Below are 10,543 nucleotides of genomic sequence, written 5' to 3'. Positions count from 1 at the left end.
ATGTTCATACTTACCATTATTACAAGAATGTATAATCTCTCCCCCCTCTCCTTCCCTCTCTCTCCCTCTCTCCCTCTCTCTCCCTCTATCTCCCTCTCCCTCTCCCTCTCCCTCTCCCTCTCCCTCTCCCTCTCTTTCCATATATGAATATACTATAATAGAATGCCCAGGAGTTTAGAGACATAAACAGGAGCCATGGTTGAAAATTTCAGGAAAGTCTAACCTCTAATCAACCAAGTATGAATGCAGATTTGACAGAGAGGGATCAAGTTGGAATTCTATGGGGGAGAGATTCATAGTATGGAATCCTCCAAATCCACGGAAAAGAAATGGATGCTGCATTGATTGTTGTTTTACTTTGCACGCCCCTTGGAAAAAATAGTCCATCCACCTAAAAAATTCAAACATAAACATGAGATTTTTTGGTGAATTCAAATCAAATCATTAAAACTGAAAATTCAAACATAAACACAAAGAATTCTAGAGAATTCAAATCAAATAATTAGAATTTTTGACAAAATCAATATAAAAAACGGCTAAAAAACCAAAAACATGAAATTCTCATAATAGGGTCAAAGTACTTTCGATGGAAAAATTGGACTAGTATTTAAGGTTTTAGTCCTAACAAGTGGTTTAACAAATGATATATTCCACACATGACCATGCATCTCAATAACTACTACCAATTCACCGGATCTACACCCATTAACTTTTGAAGATGTTTCTTATTACCATATATTTTCGTTTTTGCTTGCTACTAATATTTTTTCTTAACATTTTTCCTTTAGTAATTTACGAACCAAACATAGCCTATATGAGATGGAGAATAATATTGTTTCATTGTTGCCTTTGACCCCAATAAAATGTATAATATTTGAATGATACCCTCATAAGTAGTACTGATTTATATATGGCTACTCTTACATGGGTATATAAATGTTTCAACCCCATTACCCTGGTATTACTTCTCTACATTGATCTCTAAAGCTTGGACTACGCACTAGAAAAGTATGAAAACCCCACAACTCTAATCATACACTAAAACCAAAATACATTGACGTGTAGCTTAATTTCTGGAAACATGCTTCAAGGGCGTGTCGGTTATTCTAGGCTTTGCATCCATCTTATGGTAAAACTTCCAAAAGCTACATGAAATATAAAGCAAACACCATACTAGAAACAAACAAAAACATCACTAACACTAGTACCACAGTTGAGTATTATTTAGTATCATTAACCCTTATCAATGGTTGCAATAGTAGTGGTGATGGTGGTGGCAATCATATTATGAAAATCCGCTAGGGTTACCGGGTGTCTTCGATTGAACGGTGAAGGCCCGGTCCGATGGTAACTGTATAATTTTTTTTAATTTTTTTTGCTTATGTGGCGCATTGGTATAGGGCATTTGGAGTCTTTTCTTAACCAGGCTGTGACTTGATCATAATTTGATTATAATATGGGTGAGAATCTTTGAGGGTCAACCATCTAATCCTGGGCACCATATCTGCCTACCCCCCTCCACCTATTGAGTCAAAATCAAAGGGTTCAAAACTGGGACTGAGTTTTAAGCCATTCAATTTTGTTTTGTGTACCATTTAAAGGTATTACACCAATCAGTCCTCTAAAATGAACTTGAGGACATAGCAAAATATGAAGCCAGCCAAAAATGTTGGTGAAAGTTTGAAATGAACCAAACAGCTCCTAGAGCAGTACCCTAGAAAACAATCTGCTTTTATATCATATGATCTTTGTCATACACATATATATACATATATATATCATGACAAGTTAGCGAAATATCTTTTTCCATCTTATGTAGCTTTGGATAATTTTTAATGCATAAATATATTTTTATAAATTTGTAATTCAAATTCAAACTTGCAAATTAGTACTAACAGGATGGGGTACACATATCACCTATCATTTCTACCAATTAAATGCAAAAGCAAGATGGGAATATTGTTGTAGTTGAAGCTAGCTAGCTACTTCTGAGTCACGTCTCTAGACTTATCGATATCAATTTGCTTGATGCTTTCTGTCATGAAGTTATAATTATTGTATTAATGTGAGTGAGATACTGAGAACATGCAATCACAAATTTCTAGATTGGGTAAATTTTCCCGTGTGGCTTCCCAAACGAGAAGAAATGTCCCAGGTGAATCCACCCTAGGCCGGGTTATTAATTTGCAGCAGTAGAAACCTAGTGACCAGGTTTTAAACATTGTCACCAATTGGGCTAGTTTATTCCATGATGATTGCTTTGATGATGGAAACATTATTAAAAATATATAGAAAAAAAAGAGAAGTATTGTTAATGCTAATAGTACAATTAAAGGAAGAAAATAATGTGAGGGAGGAAGAAAAAGAGGAGCTAAAGCACTTTCATAGGTCCCATGGCATGTCTCCTCAGCAGCCCCATGATGTGATCTCCATCCTTTTTTCCACAGCAATTCTGCTATCTTCTTCTTCTTCTTCTTCTTCTTCTTTTTCTTCTTCTCCCACCATCTTCTTCTTCATCTTGCTTGGGAATTCATCTGATATGTCAAGCAACAAAGGAAAGGACACAGGAGAAGGGTCGTCGACTCGATCCTCTGCTGAAGATCAGCAGCAGCAACCGCCACCACTGAGTCGGTACGAGTCGCAGAAGCGGCGAGACTGGAACACCTTTGGACAGTTCTTGAAGAATCAAAGACCCCCAGTTGCCCTCGCCCAGTGCAACTCCAACCAAGTACTCGATTTTCTTCGATATCTTGATCAGTTCGGAAAGACAAAGGTGCACCTACAAGGCTGTGTCTATTTTGGGCAACCTGAACCACCTGGTCCTTGTACTTGTCCATTGAAACAAGCTTGGGGCAGCCTTGATGCCCTAATCGGTCGCCTCAGAGCTGCTTATGAAGAAAATGGAGGATTACCTGAGAAAAACCCTTTTGCCAGTGGGGCAATTCGGATTTATTTACGCGAAGTGAGGGACTCCCAAGCCAAGGCGAGGGGTGTCCCGTATAAGAAGAAGAAGAAAAAGAGAAATCAAATGAAGGCGAACAACGATGAGTCGAACTTTCCGATGCAGTCCATGTGATTCTTTCCAGCTTTCCCGAGAAAATGGTAATCATCCCATTTAGTTATATACACAAGTTCAGCTCCATGGAAATAATGGAATATGATGATAAAATACAATGAAGGTATTAGAAATCTCTATAAATATAAGAAAACTCTGGTTCATATCATTGACTAAGGAGAAAAAAAACCTGAGAAAAGAGGGAGAATCAGTTGTTGATTAGGGTTTATTTTATTGAGAAATGGGGGAGAGGGAATCTAGTTCTCTTCATAGAAAAACCCTAGTTGGAAATGGTTCAGAAACCCTAATTTGCATAGTTGTTAGTAATCTTTGAGAGTAAAGAGGGAGAATATGACTGTGCTTCCTAACTTTACCTGGGCATCTTTTTCCTCTCACAATCATATGGGACAATGGAAACAGTGGGAAAATCTCTTTTTCTCTCTTTCTCTCATGCAAAGTCCAGTTTGTTTTGGGGGTTTCCCAGTTAAATAATTTTCATCTGCATGTTTGCTTTTCTCTAGAGTTGGCTCTTTTGGGATTCTGAGTGATTTTTCTGCCCGCCATGGATGCACATTACACAAACACACACACACACACATGTATATATATACATTAGACAATGTCCCTCTCTCCCCCTCTCTCTCTTCCAAACAAAAAGTATTCATATATAATTGGAGACCTCTCCCTCCCCCTCTCCCTCTCCCTCCCTCTCTCCTCCAAAGAAAAAATATTCATAAATGGAGATCACCTAGACAATAGGATCAACCAAATATTTAATTAATTAATTAATTAATGTGGTTGTTTGTTGGTCATACTCTTTATACAATAGGATCACCATGGTAGACTCTTAGATATTCTTGAAGATTTTCTCATACAGTTTTATGGAGATCTTATCTGCCATACAAAATCTTTCTCGTCTTTAAAATCTCTTCCATGTGAATGTCCTTTTGTTTGGTAATGTTATATGTGTTTGTCCTTTGTACCAAAACAATATTGTCTTTTGTCTCCAATGAGATGAGTAAATTCTATACATCATAAATTAGTCTCCATGTCTTTGTAGTGATATATCACACCCCACGAGTATTGGTTGTAAACAAAATTCATCCATAAACATCTTCCCAAAACCTCACGAGTATACCAAATCTTTTTCTTCATGAATATGATGGAAATTTTGTCAGTTCTGGACAGTAATAGAGCTAAGAAATAGCATGGCTGAGTTGCTTCATGACTTTTGAGATGCATTTTTTCACCCTGTGCATAGTAGCATAGCATACTCCTAAGTCTTCATGACCTCTTTCCATATCGTTTTCTGATCTACATATCGAATCTTGACTTGTCTTTCAGGCCCCATATCATGTCCAAGTCAGAGAATTCGACCCTCTATATTTTGGAGTTCTACCATGTCTAGTATATGATGTTGCTGTCCAACTCTTCAGTGATCATGGTCAAGTCTTTGATGTCTTTCTATGCATGCACTAATTTATCATCTTGATGAGAGTTAAAGCTTCATTAAGTTGATGAAGCCCGATCGAAGAAGCGAAAGAGAAGATGATTAGTTTTATTACATGCAGTTAAATTGGTCACCTTGAACTATATCAATATATATATAAATATATAGATATATATGTCAATGCAGGACTTTTGATTCTGCAGTTGTATTCTCAAATTTTGAATGATTGGAAGGTAAGAAAGTTGCAACAATGTCATTTTGGGATATTATGGAAGTATTTGCAGTAAATTAGGATGTTTTCTTTCATATGTTTTCTTTGAATTGTTTGTTAAATTTCTATTTTAATTACAAGCTCTCTTGTGATCATTTTCTCTTTCTTATGGTATTTTCTCTTGGGCCCCTTGGAAAGTTTTAAGGAAGAAAAAATATAAGAAAAATTTATAAATTTTTTTATTATTTAATTGTTTGTGCCAAAAAAAATTGATGAAAAGAAAATTAAATTATCAAGTGTATGTTTGAATATATTTTTTTACTTTTATTTTTAGAAATTTAAATTCCTACATAAAATGTTAGAATCTTTATGCAAAAATAAGTAAATATCTTTTCTTTCAAAAATTTTAAAATTTAAGGAAATAAATGGTTTTTGTATCGTCAAAATTTTAAAATATCGAAATATATCATAAATTTCTAGTTTTTGTATTAAAGTTTTTATTTTTTAAAATAATAAATAAGAAATATATCACATGACACCAACTATGTAATTTTTTCTTACATTTATTTAAGAAAAATGAAATTAAAAAATATTTAACATCTTTTCTCAAATTAAAATATTAGAAAATCATTTTCTTTATCATTTTTTTTTACAGTATTGTTTTATAGCTTGCGTAGACTCATAAAAACCCTTAAAATTTAGGGTCATGCAAAATTTTCCAATTAGGGTTAGGGATTTGATTTTTTTTTTTCCCTTGATTTTTAAATGTTTCTATGAGATTAGAATGATCACATGAAATCATCACCACAGGGTGTCACACAGTTTGCAATCTCTCCTTCATAATTCATGGTGGCATATATACCCCACTACTATATAATGTGATGTCATGATTCATATCTTCATAATATTCTATTTGTATCAATGTCCTCTCACTCTTTATATTAATTTTTTTTTTAATTTCTTAAATAATCATATTAATTTTACATCACTCACCTCAATTTTTTTTATATCAGAATTATATCATTTTCTTCTAATGACCTCTAAGTTGAAAAAATATAAATTTATTTTTTAAAAAACAAGGAAGAAGTTGATGTGTTGGAGGAATTTATAATCAATGATAATTATTTTAAAATAATTGTTTAAATAAGAAATAGTAGACCAAAGGCCTATGTAGTTTTTTTTTTTTTAATGGCACTTCTCATTTATTTTTGTATCCACTAAAGTTTTTTTTTTATATACTATTGGCGCTTATGTTTTGTTTTCCCATTATTTTAATTATTATACTTGTATTTTATATGATTATTAATTATATTAAAAATGATCCTCTTATTAAGTCTTGTGCTCAATACCCTAAAAATAAATAAATAAATAAAAGAACTATGCATGGTTGTCATTTTCTCTTCTATTCCATTGTCTCAATGAAATTCAAATTTATTCATTATTTAGTATAAATACATTTGCTCCATAGTGATTTTTTAAAAACATAAAATAATGCGTTACTTCTATTTAAATGTTTTTTTTTAAATAAAAAATAAAATATAAAAAAATATACAAATAAATATTTAGAGTATGTTTGACAGTGATTTTATAAAATATTTTTAATTTTTTAACACTTAAATTTTTTTATCTTTAAAATATAAAAAAGATTAAAAACACTTCTTAAAATCACCGTATATTTTTCGATCTCATTATTTATATTATAATTTATTTTATTTGTATCTTTTATTGATCACATTCATTTATATCCTTATTTATCGGCTTATATCTTACTATATATATTTAATGGTATAAATCATTCGTTTGATACCACCACAATACCTTGACATTTTCCAACTTTTATACCAAAGGAGAGACAAGCCATTCTTAATTTTTGGTAGAAAAATGAAACAAATGATTTGGTAACACAAGATGCTCTTCTTGACTTATCCTATTTTAACTAAAAGTAAACACAATTCTTATTAGAAGCTCTTTTAAATTTGTCCTATTAATATAAACTCACGATTACCCTTTCCAACCCATAAGGTGTTGCTTCATCTTCAAATTAAAGGAAAATATATATATATATATATATATATATATATATATAAAGTAACACCATGAGTCCATTAATTGTATATTAGATTTATAAATAATTTATATTTCCCTTCCAATTTTTTACGTTGCAAAATCGAAAGAAAACCTTCGAAATTGTTTTTAAAAATAATTTTTTAGAAAATATATTTGATAATCTTTCGTTAGAAAACAGTTTTTTTTTTTTAACTTGTTTCAAAAAACATGTTTTTTAAAAGACATTTGAGATATTTCCCCTTGCTTTTTAAAAAAGAATTCTAAGAAAAAACATTTTTCATATTTGAATATTCAAAAAGTTTTCTAAATCATTGCCAAACAAAACCTTCGTCTTCTCTCTTTTCCCGTGTGAGAGGAGTAGGGCTTAGTTCGAACAAACTTGCAAGTAGGATTTAAAAAGCAGACCGTTTTTCCCAAAGCTATGCATAGACATTATCATGTTGGGACCCAAAATTCTGCTGAGAATGAGGTTGAAGAAGATCTCTTGATAATCCCAAAAGAGAAAAAGAACAGCAGATGGCACCAAATTAAGATGATAAAAAGGATAGTGACCAAGCTTTGTTCCGGGAAAAATGGATCCCTGACCCCCTATGGAGAAGCATTGTGGCCCCTGTCCTGGGCGTACAAGCCAAGAAAGAAAGGCAAAGCTTGAAGATGACTGACAGATAACCCGATAAAGGGCCGGAACTTGACCCTATTTCCATGATTCCAGTAGTGTTTTGCAGGAAAGTTATACCGTTCCCAAGTTCCCAATTCCGTGTTTCTGAGGCTCTGGTGGACTGCAGATCGAGTCACTCTACTCCCATCAGTATTCCAGCTGGGAATGTCTTTTCCCATTCAGTATTGATAACATGTTAAATCCAAAATCATGTTAATTGAAACAGATTCAGACACATTCCTCCACTGACTGACCTGAAGGTAGGATTGGCGCTGCAAAAACCTCAGCTGGGACTGGCGTCTGTAGTGGCCATTTCTCGAGCATACCATCATAACCAAGCTCGCATTCAAGTTGAGTAGTTCCTGGTGAGGAGATGAGATGAAGGGAGCTAGGTTTTTAGAGAACCCGGTAACTGAAAATGAGAATAATGAAGAGCCAATTGCCTGAAGAGAGATCAGTAATGAATTAAGATGTATTTAGTTTTCCTTTCAGCTAGCCATGAAGTGTGCTCAAGCTCTGGAAGACTTGACCTAGTTGGCATTATCTATATATATTCAATCGAGACCTGATAGAAACTCCCTCTACCATGATGTTATGAATCATATAGAGTATTAGTAGCATAACCATCTTCTGAAGTGCCCAAGGACAAAGTATTTTGATTTTCTTTCCTATAAGTAAGAGGTGTGAACCCTAGGGAGTATCCTAAGACTCCCTCACCGAGAAATGTAATGTATCAGGATACTACCAAGGTTCTTTGTCCAAGCAAGCACATAACAAAATGAACACCCCCTGGAGTCACTGGCATGATCCTTCATCTGTAAAGGGCAAACAGACACCTTTTTCCAAGAAATTAAGGTAAAGAGTCATAATTAGATGTTCCCAACTAGGAACCATCACTTAATACCTCAGACAAAAGGTGAAACAGCCTCTAATCACCAGGATAACCTCCAGATGTTGCACAATGCTTAAAGGCACACTTAAACTAGTCCTCCCCTATCATTAAAAATAAAAGAAAAAAAAAACAAATACAAAAACAAAAGCTTACACTGATCTTGTTCATGTGCTGCAAAGCCTGGAGTCTGGTTTTGCTCGCGGCTCGCGGCTTGCCCACTAAGTAATTGAGCTCAATACAAGATCTGAGGTAAGGCTGACTTGATGCACCTAACAGTTTCTCATAAACCTTCTTCTATGTCATCCTTCTTCATGTTTGCAGCATTAGAATCATACAAAACAAATTGAGAAATCAAGAAACAGTTCGAATCATCAAAACTCAAGATTTAAGACTTTAGGAGAATGACAATGGAGAAGCTGGGAGAAAAACATAATCATTTCAGGGAATTAATCAAGAAATGCAGGTTAAGAAAATTAAAAAAGCTATTTCATGAACTGTAATTTCTCGAACATACTAAGGAATTATAAGCAATATTCAAGATTTCGGTATGATTTTAGAATTATTGAAACATACTAAACAAATGAAAATTTCACCTATTAAGTGATAGCCAGGCTAAACATGGGAAATTTGGGAATAGTTGAGAGTTTCATTAACCAATAAAGTAATAATAAACAACCAAAAAGCAAAAAGTAAAAGAAAGAAAAGAACTTGTTGGTCAGACAGGCCATGTTGTCTTTGGTCTAGAACAGTTGGATTTGGCACTCAACATATGGATCCCTCTAGCAGTTCAGCATGAGGATCAAACACAATCAAACATATAAATCTGTAATCAGATCAAGCTGTCAAAGCATGAATACTTCCTTTCAAAACAGATGAATCCCTGTATGAGGATCAAACACAATCAAACATAAACACCAGTAATCCGATCAAGCTGTCAAAGCAAGAATACCGACTGGCCACAAGGCCACAAGAAAACTAAAACTCACATTTCTATTCACAGCAACACAGCACAAAGAAGTGTGAAATATATTTATCAGCACTTTGCAGACATCTTCATCTTCAAAGACAAGCAGCTGGAGACATCCAGAGAGGTGACAATTTGTTGCCCCACTCATCCAACCTAACCCTGTCCAATTCAGAAAATTGGGTTTGGGAATAACATTCCTGTCCTGAATCCAAGTCCAGGGTGCTATAGACATGGCAAACAGCCCTTATGCCTGCATATGGCCCAACCTAAACCTGAACTTTGGACAATGCTTCTTTCGTGATATCATTGCACTCTCTACAGTTCCAACTTTCCAGTGTGTGCCTTCCAGTAGTGGGCAATCTACTGTTCCAACTGTTCAAAACAGGACTAGTAAAGGGACAAAAAGAAAAGAAAAGAAAAGAGTACACCGCAAAAGTAGTGTAAAAAGGTGATGATGTAGTAATATGTTATTAGGTTGAGCCTGGTGGTTCCTAAAAGCCTAACAATCACAAGCCTGACTAGAAAATCCAGATAATTAAACCAAAATATTAATTCCAAAGATAGCATTTTGCATCTAAGTACAAAAAATATTAAGCCTGCAGTCCAATGTTTAACTGACTATATTCTAGCAGTGTCATCAAAATGCATTTTCAATACTGAGTTGATTATGTGATAATGCTGATGGAAGAAAAGGGATTTAAAAGCTACCATAACACCATTTTAAATGTTCAAAATCATTTATAGGTAATTGGCATAGAATGTCGAAGAGATGAAACATAATATATTCAACTATAATTCGCGGTTTCTAGTAGAAACTACTGAGACAAAAAGGTACCTAAACTTTACCTTGATCTGAATGAAATGGAAATAAAGGACATGCACAAAGAATTGTTTCAGAAAGCAGCCGTCATTTTAGGTGAGGAATTCTTCATAAAGCAGCCATAACTGCCAAGTGAAACCTTAAGAATTGGAACAGAAAAGTTTTGGTTACCTTGCTAAAGTTTCCCACAACACGCCCACAAAATGGATATCAAAAGCTCTAACTAGGGAGGGGATCCTAGCCAAAAGGCTAGGCTCAGGTTCTTCACTTTTCTTTATCAAAGAAAAAAAGTTAATATATATATGTGTGTGTGCACGCCCGCGCACGCCCTTTTGGGTTTTGGGTTTTCTGCATTCAAGTTTCATTTATGTTGATGCTCAGTCAGCTATTGAATTGCATCAAGTAATAGATGGCTAACTCGAA

At 34.1% G+C, this 10,543-nt stretch overlaps 1 protein-coding gene across 1 annotated transcript; it reads left to right on the top strand.

Annotated features, from left to right (window-relative positions):
- Positions 1 to 2,346: 2,346 nt before the first annotated feature.
- On the top strand, positions 2,347 to 4,813 carry LOC117908587 (protein LIGHT-DEPENDENT SHORT HYPOCOTYLS 10-like). Its single transcript, XM_034822237.1, has 2 exons — positions 2,347 to 3,102; positions 4,400 to 4,813. Exon 1 carries the CDS (start codon positions 2,399 to 2,401, stop codon positions 3,074 to 3,076), a length of 678 nt encoding a protein of 225 aa, XP_034678128.1. The 5' UTR covers positions 2,347 to 2,398; the 3' UTR covers positions 3,077 to 3,102; positions 4,400 to 4,813.
- The last annotated feature ends 5,730 nt before the right edge of the window (positions 4,814 to 10,543 follow it).

The sequence above is a fragment of the Vitis riparia genome, chromosome 19, assembly GCF_004353265.1.
Source record: "Vitis riparia cultivar Riparia Gloire de Montpellier isolate 1030 chromosome 19, EGFV_Vit.rip_1.0, whole genome shotgun sequence".
Classification (NCBI taxonomy): Eukaryota; Viridiplantae; Streptophyta; class Magnoliopsida; order Vitales; family Vitaceae; genus Vitis; species Vitis riparia.
The sequence above is the reverse complement of the archived record's forward strand: the minus strand, read 5'-3'. Positions and strand labels throughout refer to the sequence as shown.